Raw genomic sequence first — 20,774 nt, forward strand, 5'->3', positions numbered from 1 at the left:
AACGAAACTGAGCACCAACACCGTAACATCGGTGCTAAGTGCTTTCGCCATTGGTCACACACGTCAACGGTGTTTCAATAGACTCGCCGTTAGCCTCTGTTGATGGCCTTCTAGCCGGACAGACAATAGCTCTACCACACTTCCAAGGTCGTTGCCGGTCAGCTTCAGCGCTGTCAAGATATAGCAACGGCACTCCCCGTGGAGAGTGAAACGCTACCGCCATCGCGGAACGTTCGTCGTATCGCAGCCATTGCGTCCTGTGGTGGGTCTCTGAGGCTACCAATAATAGTCATTTTGTTGCTATTGTCGTGCCACACATGAGCAGCCACCAGGAGGCCAAAAGACGCCACCGCCTAACCTCTTGAGAAACGCCCGCATCCCTTTGCATATCACCTGCAATGTCTCGCACCTGCCCCTGGTAAGGCGAAGCCTAATGTCGACTTTTGTTCCCTCTCTCCACACTATTTGGAGTTGCCAATTTTGTCACAGGCGAGACAAGTTCACCCAAACTCTCATCTGTCTCTGACAGTAGCAAGATCACGACTGCAAGAACTGCTGAGAGTATGCGACTCCAAAGATCAAGACCGAGGATACTGGTCTGTGATTGCTCGAGGTTAACATGTGAGACGGAACACGGGGCTCACTTCCTCGCCCACGCGACAACGACCCGCGCGGGATGAGCCATCCTGCTGGTACCTGACCATACAACTGGGCCTTGATATCACATCCGTGCCTCAACATCACTGCCCAAGCAGACCAGGGCATCTAGCTGAAAGCTCGTCAGCCAGGCCACGCCATCTTGGAGACAGGAAGAGTGAGACTTAACAACCCAGCGATTGAGCCTTACTCGACTACCGTAGCAGGTGCATACCCTTAGCGTGAATAGATGAGATGCCAAAATTGGAAACATGGTTGGCTAGCACGGTCTCTACATGACGTCCCATCCCCCGAAATGGAAAACGCTGGTATGGCCGCCTTTCCATGCCCTAACACACAGACCGTGGCCCCATCGATCCCAAACCTAGCAGACGCTCAACCCAACCAAGCCGTTCAGGGCTAGCTGTCTATCGACGTAGCCAACAGGACGTCGCGGCAACATACTACTCACTTGATGGTTTTACGCCATTTCGCCCGTTTACTCGACCCTCACTGGCTATCTGGCTTCCGATATCCAGCATTCCTCAACCCGCTCGCCGTGAGACCTTCGTTATCAATCTTCACTGCGGCCAAGGGGCACTGTCTGAACAGTGGCTTGTTCATCCTTCCTACAAGGCTCACTGGGGCTTGCATCCATTCCCTCTCAACCCACATCTGTGTTACCGATGGTCATTTTGCCACCCCACGTCCTTGCTGGCTCTCATGTATATCAAAAGCTGGTCTGTCGGACGCTGTCCAAATGCCACTTCCGCCCTTCAGATGACACACGCCCCAGTCGCATACAACTCGTTGTTCTCCTGACTACAATCATACCTTGTCAACAAAACGCATTCGGAGTATTGGCTAAGCCAATACATCATCACAACACACATCACGAACCATGAGTCGGGCTCCACGGCGCTTGGCCAAGTCTAGCAGGTCGGGCCCAGTTGCAATCTCGCCCAATAATGGTATGTTCGCTCCCAACAGCCGGACACGCACATATACTAAACTACCTAGCACAAACAACACTGAGCCGCTCCTCTGCACCACCATGCCCGTACCATCACTCAATACTTCAACTCAAAGTCGTGCGTGACGCACTTGAAGATATGCACCCCATGGATCGCTTCATCGCGGCGCCCTCATCACATCACCCTGTGGCGTTCATGGAAGCTTTCAAAGTCGGCACTGCTGCTTCGGATGGATGTACTTGCATCTCAACCACAAGCGTCACCTTGGACTTACCGTCGTAGATGATCATGGTGGATGATGATATATCGCACGCACCCCACCAAGAACAAGCTTTGTTGAAGGTCGGGCGTCAGCCTCTCAAGAATGTGGGGATGGTGAAGCTCGGAAGCAGAACTCAAAGGCGTTAGTGATAAGATATTACACAGGGAATGTTTAGAGGCGCACTTTGATTGATTTGTATCTCGAATAGAACTGAAACACTCTCTCGTTCAATGACATGAGCTTCCAAGGTTGCATCCAATCCGTCCCAAGCTCGAAATCAGGAATCAAGCTCTACTGTTAGTGGTGTAGCGTGAAACCCCTCTCTCACATGTCGCCCCCCTTTTCACCAACCTACAATGTCTTGGCTTCGCGATGTTTTGCTTTTGCAAAAGTGCTACAATCCACGACTCTTTCGCTACCTACCTAGTGGGGTTCTCTGCCACGTGACAAAGCTTGGCAAAAGCGACCTTTTGCTTTCAAGAAATGCCGTCTTCAACGGACTTCCAAAGTTACTCAACTGGGTAGTGTCCGGGCATCGTTCTCTTGGCAGAGATGCCCTCTTATTCCAGCAGCAATCAACAGTACCAAGGTTCTTTAAACCTTCCTATTGCGGAAACAGCGATGTCTTGCTCTCAGGAATTTGCTGTCTTCGACGGATTTTCAAAGATGCCTGATGCGGCAACAGCGAAGCCTTGCTTTCACGAAATGCCGTCTTCAACGGATATCTGTACCTGCATGATGCGGTAACAGCGAAGCCTTGCTTTCACCGAAGTTTCATCTTCAACGTTTGTCTGTATTGCCGGAGTGGAAGCTGGACACCCAGATTGCGGCCGACTGCCTTCACCACGAGCCGATGCGTGGCGCGACAACGGCACAAGCAGATTCTTCCCGGCAACGAAAAGCGATGCTATAGACTGCTACTCTGTAGCATGTACCGCGCTTTTGGAACGCGATAATGTTTCCACCAGGAGCTGCACACTATCTGATTGTCTTCTTTGTGTACTTCCGTCCATCCACATCGCTGTTGTCAGATCTCATAGAAAAGCAACGCATCACTGATTGAGGTGATAATTGGTCGCGATGCTTCAATGAACCATGCAATCGGCATCAACAACATGGCATGATCTACGTGTATCTGGGGTATCTCATGATCGACCAAAACTAACACATTATTCCTGCGTCCCCCTCTTGGCAGCCATCATCTCACGATACTTGTCAATCATCTTCTGACGCTCCTCGCCCAACTCCTCCCTTTTCCTCAAGCTACCAGCCAGTTTGGGGACATTTCCGACTTTGGCGCCTGCACCGTTCTTGACCTTGAAGATCTCTCTCGGCACCTTGTCGAACGTTGGCGGCGCGTGGACAATGTCGTGCAAGCCCTTCCGTTCCTCTCTCTTCTTCTTGAGAGCTTCCCACTCGTCTTCGCTGCCATTGTCTATCTCGCCCGCCAGCTTCCTGCGTTTGCTCTTCTTCGCCTTCTTTGTCTTGCCGTTGACTGTTCGTGTAGTTGGCAAGTCGGATGTCTTGTCTTCCCACATGGCGTCCAGCTCGTCTTGTTCCTCTTCGGCCAGTTCCGCTGCCTCCATCTCCTTCTCTCGTATCCGCGCTTCTTCCTCCCTCCATCCCTTTTGTAGACGCTTGAGATGCCGTTCATGCTTGGTGACTCTGTGATCGCTGACACCTGCGACCTTTTTGCCAGACTTCGTGATGCCTGACATGGGCAACGCTGCGTCAACTCGCGCGCGGAACTCGTGCATCGACTCTCCAGGTTGTATCTTCAGCGCGGTAGTCGGTTGCACCTGCTCTTCGCTCTTATTGTTTGCATCGTCCTTCTCTACCGCCTCAGAGGCGGCTTGCTTCTTCTGCTTCTTCGTCTTAATAGTGCCGTCGTCGAGCCCTGAGCGCTTCTTTTGTCCGCCCTGGGAGAAAGCCATGAGCCGCTGGAAGGCCTTGGGGGTATCGTCTGCGCCATAACCTTCGACTTGATTTACTTTGCGCTTTTTCCCTTTGGTAGCTGTGCTAAAGGTGCGCGCTTTGCCGACGGCGAGGGGAGCGGCGTGGACGCTGGGCGGAAGGTTGAACCTGTTGGCGACGGGTCAGATCACGGTCCCTAAGTGATTAGGCTTGCGAAAATACGAAATGACGTACTGGGTATCATCCTCCTCCACGCGTCTGTGTTTGTGAGGCATATTGGGTATTGGCTGGCTGTCTATTCGATACCGAGTCCCGACGGTAATCAGTCGATGGCTGTCGCAAAAAGTTACGGAGTCGCGACAGGGATTATCGGGCAAGTGGGGATCGGATATCTTGGCATCACCCGCACGTGTCGCTCGGCTTCACCCCGCCATCTTCACTTGCGGAGGTGCTACAAGACATGGAGAAAAACATACGCGACCTGCCGAGGCGGTGCTTGCGATGCTTAGAACTTCCGGCTTACCGCCTCATCTGCAAGCTTTCAAGTGTGGCGCAGGCCCAGAACAGAATGACCGAAAACCTACAACGTACGCTGGGACCAATCACGGCAGTCGTGTGGCCGTGTTCAATTAGCTCAGCGAGAGACGCGCAGCATGCAACCCGTCAATCCTGGGAACACGACGCTATCGAGACTATATGCATTGTTTCGCAATCAAGGCAAAAATGATGCCCCATTGTGACAGTTTTCGGACCGAAGCCATCACCACTACGCGTCCGGGCAGGTGCAACGTGGATGCGTCTACATCGCTACCAGTCCACCGCCGCATTCAAATAAACCACTGAGTGCGCAAGCTCAGCAACGTGCCCGTCCAAAGCACAACCTTTCTGATCATCTGCTCCGACTTTCACCAGACCGAGTCGTTAGCATCTGCCGTTGAGTGTCGGTCATCCTCTCACTCGCAACCAATCACCATCGCCAGCCGTGTTGCGTGCCCGAACTCGCTCTCCAGGCCGTGCACCAGTTCTCGAACGCTGCTGGGCGCTGCGGCTGTCTCGAGGGCTTGCATGCTGATAGCCCGCACTTTATCTTCGTGGGTTGCATTCGTTTCACGGGTGGGCTGGCCGATCGCACTCTGTCTCGCAATAAGTAGCCTCCGACCCAGATTGCTCTTGACAACTCCAAAGCCTTTCGACTTCAACCCATCGACAGCGAGAATCTTAAGAGGCTTAACCAAGGAACTGGACCCTGCGTTTTGCGCGACTTTCTGGATCCTGCACTGAACTGCGGAGGTGCATCGCGCCAGTCTAGCCTCCTCCGAACCCAAGGACGGGACAATAGCCAGTCTGGATCACCGGTACAAAGCTCGTGGCGTTTTGGACCGACTGTCGAAGAGGAAGGTGTGTTTAGCCAGCGAACGCCTTGGTTCTGAGGTGCAAACTCGCCCGGGCGAGCAAAGACGACCTTTAACATCTCAATTCTTTCATCGCATCCTCCATCTTTGAACAGGTGCGCTGCACATATCGATGTCGCTTGCCCCGCCTCTCAGGGTCCAGCAAGTTAGTCGTGCCAGATCCCTGCCTGCGATTGGCTCGTGCCTGAAGATGGCTACCGAAACCCCCTCCACCCAACCTCTTCTACGCATCTCTTCCGACTCGGAATCTTCTTTCGATGCGAAAGCCCCTCATGTTTCCTTGCGTGAACTAGAAGATGGCAACGGCTCCATCTTTGCTTCGGACGAGGAGGAGATAGGATCGCGACCAGGGTTCTGGCGCCGGCTGAGGATGAGCATTCGAAGACGGAATGCAAAGTTGCGGGTCGACGAGGACTGTGGACGTGTGAGGCTACCGGATGAAAAGACGCAGTCGAAGAAGTATCGAGTGAAGAGGAAATATGCAGCTAAAGCCTGTGTTATAATACCGCTGCTGGTATTCATCTTCTTGTAAGTGCCTGTCAGACCTTAGCTTCCGCGCGTTCCGGCGGCAACCCTCTCATTCGACAGTCCCCTGCCCTACATGCAGCTGTCATCCTGTGATGATCTGTAGAAAGAAGAACAGGTATGCTGACTTTATTAGTGGTGTTCTTCACCTCGTCAACGTTTTCCTGGGCTACGTGCCTACCTTTCTGGATGATTATGTAGTCTCGTCGTTCGACTCGAGTGTGTTGGACAAGACGCAACTGTTGGACATAACACGCGACGTAACTCCGGTCCCTTGCCACTCGCACAACGATTACTGGCGCCGAGTACCACTGTACGACGCCCTGCGCTGGGGTTGCACAGGTGTCGAAGCAGATGTTTGGCTCTTCGATGAGGAGCTGTACGTTGGTCACAGCACCAACGCTCTGACGCAAGATGGCACCTTTACGTCCATGTACGTCGACCCATTGGTCAAGATGCTAGACCACAAGAACGAGCTCGGAGAATTTGCGACTTCATCCAATGTCAAGAACGGCATCTTCGACACCGAGCCTGCGCAGACTCTGGTCCTACTAGTCGACTTCAAGAACAACGGTCACGACATCTTCCCCGTCGTATCGCAACAACTCAACGCACTCCGCGAAAAGGGCTACTTAACCTACTTCAACGGCAACACCACCATCGAAGGCGCCATCACTGTCGTCGCAACCGGCAATGCCCCTTTCGACCTCATCACCGCAAACTCAACCTACCGCGACATCTTCTTCGACGCTCCCTTGGACAAGCTCGATGAAGGTTCAGTCACCACTCGTGGCGGCCAGGGCACAGTCGGCACAACACCCACCTCCCACTTCGACAGCACAAACTCGTACTACGCATCTGTCAACTTTGGCCACTCAATCGGCACACTTTGGTTCGGTCGCATCACTGAGGCTCAACGCCTTCAGATCCGCGCTCAGATTCAGAGTGCAGAGGAGAGGGGGTTGAAGTCGCGGTACTGGAGTGCGCCCAAGTTTCCTATTGGGCTGAGGAATAGGGTGTGGAAGATGCTCGTTGAGGAGGGTGTGGGATACTTGAACGGAGATGATCTGCAGGGTATGACGAGGTTGGACTGGGGGGTTAAGAGACACTGGGGATTGATCGGTTGATCGAGCTCATCGATCCTTATCATGAGGAGAGGGAAGATGAAGATACGATTTTACGTGGCATGTATGGCGTTCTGAAGGAGTTTGTTCTTGTGGGGGACCTAGCATTATAGTTCTCGGTGGCATTAGTTGAAGATACCCGATAGATGAGATTACAATCAACCATCTTTCTCATACTTCCATGATTTCATCTTCATGCAGCACAGCTTCCATGTTGACCGTCAGTCATCAGCATATCGATCTGGATGAACGGGAAAATGTGACGAGGAAGTCATATATACATAATCTCAATCCAATAAGACCAACAAGAGAGTAGCGAAGTCATCGTCATCAACATCAACAAAGAAGCTTCTTTTCCGCTTCACGAAACGCCAACAGCGCCATACAGTCTATACCCAACACAAGGCCGTCGTCATCCAGTCATTCCTACATCTAGAACATACTCCAACCCTTCTTCCTCCGCTCATCCCTATCATCTCGACGTCCCATCATGCGCTTCTCTCTTTGCTCGAGTTGGCGCAGACCCTCCATCTCCTTGAGTACGTGTTCGAGAAGGTCCTTGCGACGCACGACATCGAGGTGGCGTTTGATCTTGGGGTCTTCCTTGGCGAAGCGGTCGATTTCTTCTTGGGAGAGACCGCGGCCTAGACGGGCGTCAAGTTCACGTGGGAACTAGAATATGTTAATGAAAGTAAGGTGGGTAAGGATACGGGTAGTGACTTACGATGTAGTAGAACTTGCTTAGCAGCTCAGCGTCCAGGAAGAGATCAGCGGTTGTTGTAAGCTTGTCTGCGACAGCGTCGAGGAAAACTTCTGGGCAGTGGTATTTGTTCTTCTTGCTGGCGCATTGCTTGCTCTTGATGGCGAGGAGGCGTAGTTTGAGCACGTCGATACGGTCGCGGAGGAAGACAGCTTCCCGGCCTACAGCATTGTTAATGTTGAGTTCAAGTGAGCAAGATCTGTATAAGAGAATTGGACTTACCCTTAGCAAGGAGTGCAGAGCTGAAGCCGCCGGCACCGCCAACTCCGTCACCTTCAAGAACGACTTGTCCGCTTCGTACGCGGTCAATGAACGACATTACGTCCCTGACTCGCTTGCGGCCACCAACTTGTTCTTCAAGCTGCTTTACGGCAGCCTCGACGACCTTCAGCTCGTCCTTGAGCACAGCTGTGACATTTTCCCGACCCTTTGCCCATTCGTTGTCCTCGACTTCGATGCGGTATTTGTAGGGCTTGATGCAGATCTCCAACTCGTCGGAGATATCATACGAGAGGTCTTTGAGGATGGAGGTGGAAGCGTCGGTGATGGCTTGTCGGGCGAAGGGGTGGGCGGCGAAACGAGAATTCGTGATGAGGCGGTCGATGTGTGCTTGGAGCGCACTTGCGACAACATTGGTGGCTAGACGCCCGACACCGAGTTTCGTAAGTGCAGCACTGGAGCTGTCGAGCTTGATCTGCCATATTTGATCTTCGCCGTCGATATCAGCTTTGGCAAGGTTCGTAAGAGGGTCGGTCTCAGGGAAGGGAACGCTGAGGTCGTCGAAAGGTCTGTTCCAGTAGCGCTGTGCAAGCAGGTTGAGTACCTGCTGGTCGAGCTCGTGCTTGAGTAAGTCACGAACTTGTTGGCGACCGAACTGCTCAGTAAAGCCACGGAAGGAGTGCTTGAAACCATCCAATGATTCCGCAAGGTATGACTCTGCGCTGATAGGTCGCTCATTGTATTGGACCTTGTATTCGTATCGGGCATCTTCGAGCTCCCTTTGGATAGCCTCGCTTGTAGTTTTGAGGCTGCCAGCCATTGTCTGCTCGAGCACATGCATGAGCTTCTTCTTGAGGTTCTGGGTACCGACGGCGAGCTCTGATCCTTCTGAAAACTCGGGATGCGAAGAGAAGTACGCTTTTTCGTTCTTTGTAATCGCATTGGTGATGTTGCCGTTGCCGCGGCTGAAGAGCTTGGAGCCACCAGCACCGGGTGGTACCCGACACACGACACCAACGTATCCCAGGCGCAGAGCATACTTCTGGTCGCTGAGAAGGCTGGCACCGCGTTCGGCATCCACAAGGTCCATCTTTGTAATGACACCAATAGTCCTCTCGCCTCGAGGGTCCATGCGTCGGGACGCCCGCAGCGCGGTGCTGTTGGCCAGATCCACGTCGGCGGCGGAGATGGCGAGGATGACATTGGGTGCCTTGATGTATTTCTCGCAAAGCTGCGAAATCTTTTCCTTCAGCTGCGGGGGCTGGTCTCGGCCAACGACCTGGATGTAGCCGGGCAGGTCTATCAGGGAGAGATCGGGGACGTTTGGCGAGTAGATGCGCAGTTGGATAGGGTCATCAGAGACGCAATCGCTCGCTGGCACAGCCAGGTTCAAGTCTGTCAACGTCTTCTGCACCTGGCTGAAATCTGTGACCTTTCCCAAGCCGAGAGCAGGGAATTCGCAGTACTCTGCGTGCGCATCTGGTGTGTTGACCAGTGTGAGCTCAATGGGTCGTCGCGTAACCATGTTGTGTCCTTTCGGCAGGAACTCATGGCCTACGATGGCTTCCAAGACCGAACTCTTTCCGGACGATTGCGAGCCGATGACAACAATGGAGGGCAACGTGAGCGAGTCGGATTGTCCAACAGTCTGCAGAAGCCCGCGTATCTCAATCATCTTCTTGGTGAGCATCATCATCTGCTCGTCTCGTGCGATCTTTTCCGCCTGCGGCCTGTCCTCGTCGTCTTCCTGAGCATATCCGAATGCCGCCGCTGTTGATGCACCGGCTGCAGCAGATCCAGCACCGCTCTGCTTGGGTTCTTCGGGGCCCCTGCCGCCACCGTTACTGCCACCATCACCAGATTCGTCCTTGGCGAGTAGGCGTTGTAGCCATTCCGGGTATTGCACGCCCTCGAATTCGTCCTTGGTCGACTTGAAGCCCTTTTCTAGCTGGTCGAAGAAGCCATTTGCCGTGCTGAGTGCGCCGCCCGCAAATTCGGTCGCGCCGTCCTTGGTTCGGTGGAAGAGATCGAGTGCGAATGTTCCCGCCTCTGCTTGGTGTTAGCTCGGGTTAATATAACAGACTGCATGCACATACGGCCAGCTTGGTACTGGATATATGAGACGCCTGCAACGACAGCCCCTCCGGCAGCGGCGCCTACAGTCGCAAACTTGCCCACGAGCTTCGGTATGACGCGCGCAAAGGAGATGGAGCGTGTGGCGGGGATGTTGTGCAGCGAGTAGCTACCCAGCGGCCATGGTCGTCGCTTCACCAGGCGTAGGCCGGCTTGATTGCGGAGGAGGCCACCGGCGGGCAGCGAGTGCGTCGTGTAGAAGCGCGGAGTGAGCAGCGGTGAGCGGCGTGCGATGGTGGAAAGGCGGCCCGCGACGAGCCTGCCGCTCATATTGACGACAAAGAGACCACGACAGGTCGGTGGTAGGGCATAGGGTCAGGTAGGGACGTGGGTGCGCGGCTGGACGAGCGTTCAGGTGCGGCTATGCACGTCACCCATCGACTTTTGGGACGCCGGGTGCTTGGGCCTTCAACACGCCGCGTGGGGCTGCGAGTCGCTCGACGAACAACATCGAGACACGACATCCAACCAGTTCTGCTTTTCCATTCATCTACGTGGTCTCGGGTATCTTCGCATTCTAGATTCACTTCAAACACAAAATTGCCCTTTCCCCAAATGCATTCAACAGCGACCCTTCCTCCTTGATCATGTCTCTCAGCCAGTTCCTCGAGCCTTCAACTTCCCTGCTGGCGAACTTGACCAGGACAAAGCCTCTCACGTTCGCAGCACTCCATATCAGCCCGTCGACCTTTTCTCTCTGCTGCCTCTCATACCGCCTCTGCTCATGCGCTTGAAGCTCTGGCTGCACCGCGTCGCCCCAGTTCCTCCCACCAATACGCGGTAGTGCCTCGAACTCGTCCAAGAAGAACTTTGACAGTGACGAAAAGATGGGGCCGCGAACGATCAAGGTGCCGAAGACAGAATAGCTATCCATACGTGATGAAAGTTGCAGCCCTGTTTTCCCATGCTTGTCTAGAATGAGGTTGTCCCGTAGAAGCAGTCTCCTTTTGCCGGCATCGTCCACGGTCCAGACCTCGTTGCGGCTCTTGTATTCGTAGATATCCCAGTTCTCTCCGCGTGCGGAACGGCCACTAGTGACCCAGTCGCAAACACAGAGATTACCTTGCTCTTTCTCCAAGTGATAGATCTGGGACTGAGAAAAGGCCGTGTTGGCAAAAGGTTGCACTGGATCGGGGAGATAGACTAAGGCGGAATTGTTCTTGAGACGTATGTTCATGTGTTGTCGTGAGACTAACTCTGGAGTAGGGGTCTTGAAGATCTTGGTCGACCCTTGCGTCAACAGTATCAGCCGTGTATTACTGTCTAGTCTGACTTCCAGGTCTATGCTGTCTCCAGCTACGATGCCTCCACCATAGGTCAACAGAAACACTGTATGAATGAGACAGGGGGTGACTGCTGCTGTGGCGTCCTCTGCTTCTCTGCCATAATTGGGTGGTGCTAGGGGATCTGGGGCGACTAGCTTGAGTGGGTATTGATATGACACGGTTCGAAGGACAGGCGTATCCGGAGGAAGGATTTCGAGGTTTATGAATCCATGGCCAGGTTTTGATGCCGATGTACCGAAGGGAGAGATGAAAGACATGTCGGAGTGCTATTAGTGCTTGCAAAGGATCATCTTTTACTAAGATCGGCCCTGAACATGTGTATTGATTTGCCTAGGGTTTGTGCGGAAATGCATCCAAATCCTGAGTAGCACCAGTATGTGCGCCTGAAAGAGCAGCGGCTTCCTCTGGACGACGGGATGGCGACTATCAGATAAGTGAGTGCACTTGCCTGCGTGCCTGCCTATTCGATTAGCGCGAGCGCGGACCAAGCCGCCAAGGCGCGACGCGGGGCAGGTTTCTTCCTCTCTTAGTCACTTTTCTGCAGCTCCCAACCCCACCTAAACGCAGCCAAAGTATCTACCGATTCGACAACTTTTGCACGCGTTCGAAACTCGACATCGACAACTTCTGCATACTACTCCAAGCGCCCGCTGGGAATTTTTGGTATTCTCGATACACCGACTATTGCGCCCAGAAGTGATCCACAACAGCGGCAGCCACTCACAGGGCGATCTCACCCAGTATCTTCCCGCAGTGCGCGTTCGAATCGCCGCATCGCCACTTTTGACATGCATTAAGCGCGTGTCATCGCAATCTCAATCACACTGCCGGAGTTGAAAGGGGGCGGGTGGTAGCAACATGGCGTCAGGTTTTGACAAGCTGTTGGAATTTCTGCTGTCAGAAATTGCACTTCGCGGCATTCAAGGTATGCATGACTCGTTGCGCGTGTAGTCGTTGCTTCCTCGCGCACTGGCCTTCGTCTGAGCGACTCGATACCTCTATTCCTCCATGAGCTACAACGCCAGACTGTTTGGAAGGGAGAGTGTCGCGTTCGCTTCACCTTGATCGCTAGTTTCCTTTGCTTCAGCCTTTTTTCATTCACTCCATCGTCTCATTTACTGACATGTCATAGGTGCTACTAGCGCCGACTTCCGTCACTTCGTGGAGACTTTCTACAAACAAGGCGTCGATAACGGCGGACCCAAGTCTGATGATGGAGACAGCCGTCTTCCTTCTCCTGGACTTGGCCGCACGTTCTATGAGCGTCTGTGGCAATGGCTCACTGATCATCCTGATATCCGCATAGTCTACCAACAGGAAGTTCGTCAATACACTCTCTCAGAGTTCGAGGCGGCCGAGCTACACGAGACTGGTACCATCGGCGAGACACCCGCAACAGGTTCATTTCAAACTTCCGATAATCCCATCAAAGCAGTAGAGCAGCCTTCCAAATCTCTCTTTGCTTTGCGGGACTCTCTGCGCCAACACATCCTCGGAGATCAACATGACCCGCAAGACCTCTCCACTCGGTCGTCCGAAACTCCCACCCATCCAAAATTGTCACGACCGCGACGTAACCTGCCAGATGGACCGCATCGTACCACAGCAGTCTTTGACGATCCCAGCCCTGACATCACTGCCCCTCGTTTGTATGCGAGTCAGAGCAGGGTATGGCAGGCGTTGACAGGCCACGGTATCGACTTGAAGAAGGTCCCCGCCATGGAATTTGTCTTGCTCTCTCTCATTGCTGCCCGCGGATCGGCAGGCATCACACAGCCCGAACTGATCAACGTCAGTGGCCAGGATAAGAGGTCTGTTCCGCATAGGACGGATGAGTTAGCTCGCAAGAACTACATCAGCAAGATTTCTGTACAATCCAACAAGATGCGCACCAGCCTCTGTATTCACAACAAATTCGTCTCTCAGAACACCTTCATCGAGTCTAGTGCCGTTGAGGACGTGTATCAGGAGGACGGTACGTTTGTGGTCCGGAACTTTGCTCAACTCCTGTACAACAAAGTTGGCCAAGGTGGCATCGTTCCCACGCGATCTATTAGGGAGAAGCTGGTAAGTGTACGACCTTTATAATCATGTGTCGCGTTCTAACATTACTAGGGTGTCCCAATGTCATCCTGGAACAAGCGCGCCACCCAGGGTGCAATTATCCGACTGGATCAAACAGGAATGATCAAGCGACGTAGAGTTCGTAAGAAGAAGTCTGCCGACGCTTGGATCACATGCATTCAGGTCATGCGCGCGCCACAGGACGAAGACGTCAGGAACCTTGGCTTCCGTCGAACAGCTCCTATCAAGACGGATGCGAAGGGCGAGCTACGCGATGAGGATATCGATGGCGACTCGTTGTTGAACGATCTCAATGACGACATGCCAGACGATCCAGATGCCAATGTCAGCGACCGAGCTGATGCTCAGTCTGCTCCTGATCAAGCTGTCAGCATTCCCCCGCAATGGACGCCTGACCGCTTTCTTCCGAACATGATCTTCAATGCTGCTGCACTGGCTGGTGCGCAGGGTTGGGACGCTGAGGTTCTACGCAACCGGATTGTCGGGCCCTTTTGGAGACGACCTATTGAATCGTATTTCACCCGTGTGACCAATGACTGGGAGAAGACACAGCCTTTCCATCTGCGGCATTTGGCTGTCATACGAGATGCTGGTAATACCAAAGCAAAGAAGTTCGTTCACTACCTCTATCGCACGTACGAGAATTTCCAGAAAGCCGTCGATGACGAGATCGCTGTCTGGGAAGGTGTTTCGGTGCCTGGAAAATCTGCGAAGAGCTCTACGAGCGAGGTGTCACTCAACGCGTGGGGTTTCCCAACCGTCAGCGCCAAAGACTTAGTTCGAAAGACTGGTGCAGCAACACTATCTGAAGCTGGTCTGGCCATTGTGAAACCTCGCAAGAACGGCCCGCGTTGGGATAACGGTGTCGCAGAGCAGATCGGCTATCAGAAGCACTCGAGTTCAATGCTGAAACCTACAACATCTGATACAGCAGGTCGGTCCAAGAAACAGAAAGCCGTCAAAGTCAAGCCCGCCAGGGTACCAAAGGCTGCTAAAGCTTCTCAGACGCCTTCAACCATCTCGCTCACTCCCGAGCAGAAGACTCAGCTGGGACTGCATCGCCATGCTCGCCTGAGCAGACATGTTCAAAACCAAATTCTTGCTCATCGCGAAAAGACCGGTGATCCGTCAGCAATACCTGACAGCATTGAGCACGGTTCGGCAAAACGTCCACTAGCTCAGCCGTTAATGACAGCAGAAGAGCGGATAGCGAAGGGTATAGCACCAAAAGGGCGCATGCCAATGGGCGTGGAGAACGCAATTCGAAAGGAACGCGGTTTGCCTGTGGTGGTGAAGAAGGTGAAGAAACGGACGACGAAGTCGGCAACCGAGCCTACAGTCCTCAGCAACAAGCAAAGGATAGCTATGGGTTGGTCGTGTCAGGGTCGGATACCAGACGATATCATTGATGGTCTACGCCAGGAGCGCAAAGACGGCATTCCTTTGGAAAACTCGAACATCATTGCTATCTGGGACGCCGAGATGAAGGACAGGGCGAGGAGAAAGAAGGAAGAGGGCGCAGGATCCACCAAAAAGCAAGCCTCGCCCTGCAGGGACAAAGATATCGATGTCTCTATGGAGAACCCCGAGGCTGACTATGTGCCTGGACCTACTCTCACGGAGCCGGGGACTGGTCATGTCTCGCCCGAGCCCGTCACCGGAAAGCGGAAGGCGAAGGACGTGGTCGCTACCCCAAGAACGTCGAAGAGACGCCTCACCAAAACTACAGTTTCACAGAGGTCAGAATCCAGGACTGTGGCATCGATGTCGCCCTCGCCCACTGATGTTGGAAGTCCGTCCGGAAACGCAGCTTCCCCTGTTCGTCCTGATGATCATTCGGGCCAGTCAACTACAGTACACATCGCCCGGCCTTTGACGAAAACATACGTCCCGCTCGACGCCTCCAAACTGGACGCTCGAGCACGGGGTGTGGTTGATCAATACGACAAGCGATGCTCCCCGGGCCTATTTCTCAACCCTCATATGAAGCAGAAGGTTGCGCGAGGTCGACCACGCAAGGCCTTGATGGCCACCTTCAAGCTACCGCATCTGGCCGATCTCGACTGGTTTATAACAGAATCGGAGCAGGAGCAAGGCGCAATTCAAGCTGAACGTTCTCAAACACCCCAGTCTATGCAGACCAGTGTTACCCAGCGAGATGGAGCGACGACTCAACCACCACAAGGCACTCTGGCCGAGACTGTATCAGAACCGCATATTGAGGCGCCACTCGCTCATCTGGAGACCATCCCGCGAAACTTGACCCCGGCTCAAACACGGTCGCCCTCTCCAATGCAACCGCAGTCACCGATCGAGATACAGACGCAAAAGGATGTTCTGAGCCATGGGGAGTCATCTGTCTCCGCTAGACAGTCGGTCGTACTTGATAGCGAGCCGTCACAAGACAGCAATGAAGTCAACAAAGAAGAAGCGACATCGTCTGTACCAGACGCAATGGTCATTAGGAGCGACGACGTTGTCCCCGCTACAACTGCAGCCTCCGCCAATGTTGAAGAGCCTAGTGATGTTTCTCCCAAGCCGGCACGGAAACAACTGCCCCAGACAGTCGTACCAACACCTCGTATGGTGGGCGGCTGGGCCGCCATCAATGCAACCGAGCGCGCCCGTATGACACCGTATCAGAGCCCTTATTCCGCCAGCCCAAGTCCGATAGCCCAGTCGTCACCAGCTCCCGTTCCCGAGGCCAATTCTGGTGCTCCTCCGCCTCATGCGGTTCACAGCGCTATCGTCGAGACCCCAGTACCGACTATCCCGGGCACCAAACCAAGGAAAGCACAACGTGGTGGCATTGCAGGAACCCAACGCACGTTGAGGCAGAACCTCATTCTCGAGATCATCAAGATGTGCGGCGGTGTTTTTCCAGGCGGCGGTGAAATGCCACGGCCGTTTCTCACGCTTTGGGAAGAGCGGCACCCGAACATCCCGAAGCCTTCTCCTAGCACCATCACCGAGACGCTCAGGAACATGTCTGTAGACCCGAAGTTCGGATTGAAACATTGGAATTTTGCCTCGCAACACCAGAACATGCCAGGGACTGCCGTTCGCAGGATGTATACATGGGCACATCTGAACGAAAGGAGCCCGGAAGTCCTCAAGTTGGCGCATAACATGGCTCAATATTCCCAAGTCAAAGATTACAATGCCCGTAGGTCAGAGAAATCACTCCTGTATTACCCAAAGGAGATTCGTGATCTGATTGGCGAGGTCGTGTCGCACCAACCGATTGAGCCCGCTCCCAAGGACGAGAGCATTATCCTCAACCAGTTGAATCCTGAACTCGAGAGGCAGATTACTGAAGCTAAGCTTCGAAAGCGTAGCGTGTGGTCGAAGCAGAAGAGGCTAGAAGCCAAAGCCCGTAAGGCTCAGAACGCTCAAGTAGAACAAGCGTCTTCTAAACAGCTCGCGGACGGCAGCGGCGCACCGCGCACGAAGCGGGCACGACTGGCTAGTTTGAACGACAAGAGCAAGAAGTTGCGTCGGGCTCCTTTGTATACCGCCAGCATGGGAGCTTTCGACGAAGACTCCGACGATATGGCAGATGATGAAGTTGCTGCTGCTACGGCCGCGAAGTCCGGGCCGATAACGCTCATTTGGACGCGTCCCATCGTTGCACCCGTTCCGGAACGTGAGCACCAGTCTGATGAGGAGCCGCCTGAAGACGATGAGAGCGACGAAGAAATGCCTGATTTGGTCGCGCAACAGGCGCCCAGCAATGCTGTCAGTGAGCGCGACCTACCGCCCGTGGAACAGCCCGTCGTGGAGGATTCTACTGGAGGGGTGACAGCGGACGAACCTGATTCTACTGGAGCCGACAAGGTTGCTTCTTTGGCTTCTAGTGAGCAGGCTACAGACGGACCTGCTAATGTGAAGAAGAGCAAGAAGCGTGTCCGGATCGCAGCTCCACGCGACCAGTCCTCGAGGAAGAGGGTTCGGATTTCTCTAGCAACATCTACGACTGCGCCAGATGTAGCAATCACCGTCCACTCCAGCACAGATGGTGAAGCGCAGTCCGGCTCGGAGGACGAAGATGAGCCAGAAGACAACAACGATACTTTGCCGTCCAACACGAAAAAGCCAAGGATAAGGAACTTCGGTGGACGGCAGCGAGGCAGGCCAGGTCCTACCCCCACTCTGCTGGAACGCCTTACTGGTCTGACAGGCGATCCGAACGATCCGATCTACCAACCTCCTCAGCGTGCACCTAGACCTGGAAGAGCAGTGCAGACATGGCGCGAGCGTAAGAGGACACGTATCAACAAGTTCAAGGAGGAACGACAGTATGCCCGGGCTGCTGACACGCTGGACGACTTCAAAAAGCTTTTCTACACCTTCGTTGTCGTCTCTTCGCTATCTGGGAATGATCGGCAGATTGATTGGTGCCTTTTCAAGAACGTACATACTAGCGACAGGTTCTTCGACATGGCCAAGGCCAAGAAGCTTTGGAGCTGGATGCAGATACACATGGCTGAGCAAATCCGTGAGCTCACCACAACATTCCAGTCACTTTACTTGGAAGCGTATGAGGCCGGCAAAGTTGCTTCTATCGAGGATCCCGCGACACACGATTGGGCAGGCCTCATACAATGGGCTATGCGCAAGTGTGCCTATCCCGATCTTCCTCTTCCCGTCTTGAGGCAAGCACTGCAACAGTTCGATGTCGATGAGTCAAACTACGAGATTATGGATCGGGTATTGTGGTACAAAGCTGCAACGGCAGATCGGACAAGGACGATGCTTCAACTGCAACAGTCTTTCACCGCTCCTCTCCATCGATCGCGGAAAGCAACCTGGTCCTCTAACGACAAGCTTCTCAAGGCACGGTCATGGATTCGTGCAAACACGGCTACCCCACAGGCACTGTACAACGCAAATCTGGCTCACGAGAAGTTCAAGGATCTTGGCGAGACTATACTTGTCAACGTCGTAGGTGATCTCGTGGACAAGCAGCATATCAGGATGCGCAAGCTCAAGCGTCTCTTGCCCGGCCGTAACTACAACTTCACGCAAGCTCTAGCGAAGAAGTATACACGCCTGTTCCAACTCGACGACTTCATGAACGCCGTGGCAATTAAGAAAAAGATGGACGCTGCGTTTGCCGACGAAGATGCAGGGTTCTACAACATGTCGCGTTGCGAAGACGACGGTGCCTTTGCGGCTATTATGACTATGGTGAACGAGGGTATCGTTAAGCTTGTACCTCAGCTACCGCCTGTCAACAGCGACTTCGACGCCGCACTTCCGAAACTGTCTAAGTGGGGTTTCTGCGAAGGCGGTTATAACCACCGCGCGATTGACCGTGCTCGGTTGTTCTGGGACATTCACGTTGTGCCGACAGCGAGCTACAAGTTCGGCAACCCACTACAGCCGTTGACGACGCCACCGTCACCCATGGATGATGCCGGACCTACGGTTTGGTCAGCCTTGCCCGAGCCGCCTCTGCCTGGCAAAAACGATGCTGGCGCGCTACTACCCATTTGGAGCAGTATCGACGGCCAATCCGTGACGTGGCCGTGGTGGTACCGGGTCTTGAACTTGGTGCTACAACCTTTGATTTTCTTGGCTGGTGCGACTGCTACCGACATCCACTCTCATTGTCCTGAACATACTACCGAGCTCTTCGAGGTCGAACATGTTCTAGACTGGCTCCAGTCCGTCAATGCAGTCAAGAAGACGATTGGTGGCGGCTACATTACCCTGCCAGGTTTCTGGGCTGCATTTGGCGACCATCTGCGCGACACGGAAGGCGATTGGTTTGGCGAGCACGTCAAGCGCAAGGCGAAGAACCACGAGAAGCAGCGATGGCGCGTCGATTACAACTTGAGGCTCTCGACACTACAGGCGCGTAAGGCCGTAGGCACTGACGCGACTGCTGTTGATGAAGAAGGCGCTGCGAGTGTTCAAGATGTCGGCCCTCTGGAGACGAGCACTAGTCGCGAGATCCTCAAGAACCCGAAACAACAGTACCGGATCATGCACCGCGCCCTGAACTCTGAACATTCTCATGCAGAAGCAAACGGATCGGATGCTGGACCCGCTTCCCGCTCTGCGACCCCACAAATTGGGCAAGAGCCCGTTGCAGACCCGACGGCAAGCGGCTCACACACTCCCGCGGCAATCAACATGCCAAGTGAGGACGTGGAGATGGTGGATGCTGACGTGGACGCCGAAGGAGAGGAGGACATCGACGCTGAAGGAGAGATTGATGACGACATGTATTGAACATGTACGTACGGTACGGGCGGTGGATGATGCATATGAGGCGGTGTGGGTGGGCGGTGAAGTTGCTTTTTCCAAAAGTTTGTCCTTTTTACATGCATAGCGAGGCGCGTACTGCGGGATGATACCACGATCTGAGAAGAGAGGCGTCAACGCCAAAGATCCTGTACAACAGTCGGAAACGTATGAGTAATGCGCGAAGCGGTAGTAGCAATAAGTCTTCGTAAGAATATCTTCCATTTGTGCAATGTGACGACGCGCAGCGCGAAATGTTTGATGACTGGCCATGCAATGTTCCTGGCCTTCGGCGGGCAGGTGCTTCGATGGTGAGGAGGGTTGCGGCTGCAGCCGCCATCGCACTTACCCGCGCGCGCAAACTTCAACGCGCGATCGAAGAGACAAACACCATCACCGCCTCGGAGAACACCGCATAGTCGTCAATCTGAAGTTAAATACCGCTGAACCGTCTCTATGTGGCCCATCTTTCTCTAAATCAAGACATCCGTTCCTGTTAGGTGTTCATCCGCAAGCCCAGCAGGAACGACCGCCTTCGTATATACTTGGCTCTATCTTGCTCTTCGTATATACGCACAAGCACAATCTCTTGTAACACCCTTCGCTCAGCCCTGGTATGCTTCTCGGTCTTGATCGACATGTACTTCTATATATATCAGACCGGGGTTATTCCACCGTAGGATCTCGTGCATTGCGAACCTTCACTCCGGTATGCAAACTTCTCTCATCTAACTCGACTCTGGCAACGTGCTCACTACTCTTAGGACAAAAGAAAGCGACTGCTAACTCGACTCGCGCTTGTCCAAAGTATACCCAGCCAAGTTATTGCCGCGTCCACAAGAGATGGTCGGCTGGTCTACTCGAGGACGCCAAGTACACCGAGGGACCTTCTCACCAGGTGGGGGTGGAGCGGAAAACCGAATGCTAATATGCACTTCGGTGGACTGTCTATTTTGTATTGCCGCATGACCACGACCTTTTCTTTCCGCTCCCAAACCGTCCATGGCAGACGTGCGAGACAGGTGGCAACGATCTCATATATGACCAAAACCAGAAGAACCTTACGTGCTCGTCCCCTGGTTGCAGCTAATATGTTGTAAGTTCCATCGGGCTCTGAGTAACTCATGTTGCTAACTGATGGTAGATATATACTTACACCTTTGCAGCCACGTGGAGCTTTGGCTGCGCCTGG

At 53.7% G+C, this 20,774-nt stretch overlaps 5 protein-coding genes across 5 annotated transcripts; 2 read left to right on the plus strand and 3 right to left on the minus strand.

The window, feature by feature from the left end:
- Positions 1-3,041: 3,041 nt before the first annotated feature.
- On the minus strand, positions 3,042-4,061 carry J4E92_002192 (uncharacterized protein; the record flags this gene model as incomplete). Its single annotated transcript, XM_051493597.1, has 2 exons — positions 3,042-3,954; positions 4,021-4,061. The coding sequence occupies 2 exons, from the start codon at positions 4,059-4,061 to the stop codon at positions 3,042-3,044; spliced, it is 954 nt and encodes a 317-aa protein (XP_051356828.1).
- A 1,327-nt stretch (positions 4,062-5,388) lies between these two features.
- Positions 5,389-6,850, plus strand: J4E92_002193 (uncharacterized protein; the record flags this gene model as incomplete). Its single annotated transcript, XM_051493598.1, has 2 exons — positions 5,389-5,726; positions 5,860-6,850. The coding sequence occupies 2 exons, from the start codon at positions 5,389-5,391 to the stop codon at positions 6,848-6,850; spliced, it is 1,329 nt and encodes a 442-aa protein (XP_051356829.1).
- Positions 6,851-7,279: 429 nt separating this feature from the next.
- J4E92_002194 (uncharacterized protein) lies at positions 7,280-10,229 on the minus strand (the record flags this gene model as incomplete). Its single annotated transcript, XM_051493599.1, has 4 exons — positions 7,280-7,519; positions 7,572-7,768; positions 7,830-9,875; positions 9,923-10,229. 4 exons carry the CDS (start codon positions 10,227-10,229, stop codon positions 7,280-7,282), a joined length of 2,790 nt encoding a protein of 929 aa, XP_051356830.1.
- Positions 10,230-10,482: 253 nt separating this feature from the next.
- Positions 10,483-11,502, minus strand: J4E92_002195 (uncharacterized protein; the record flags this gene model as incomplete). Its single annotated transcript, XM_051493600.1, has 1 exon — positions 10,483-11,502. The coding sequence occupies one exon, from the start codon at positions 11,500-11,502 to the stop codon at positions 10,483-10,485; it is 1,020 nt and encodes a 339-aa protein (XP_051356831.1).
- Positions 11,503-12,103: 601 nt separating this feature from the next.
- J4E92_002196 (uncharacterized protein) lies at positions 12,104-19,570 on the plus strand (the record flags this gene model as incomplete). Its single annotated transcript, XM_051493601.1, has 3 exons — positions 12,104-12,170; positions 12,378-13,312; positions 13,361-19,570. The coding sequence occupies 3 exons, from the start codon at positions 12,104-12,106 to the stop codon at positions 19,568-19,570; spliced, it is 7,212 nt and encodes a 2,403-aa protein (XP_051356832.1).
- Between the last annotated feature and the right edge of the window lie 1,204 nt (positions 19,571-20,774).

This window comes from Alternaria infectoria (genome assembly GCF_024043175.1).
Source record: "Alternaria infectoria strain BMP 0036 chromosome Unknown scaffold_2, whole genome shotgun sequence".
In the NCBI taxonomy this organism is placed as follows: Eukaryota; Fungi; Ascomycota; class Dothideomycetes; order Pleosporales; family Pleosporaceae; genus Alternaria; species Alternaria infectoria.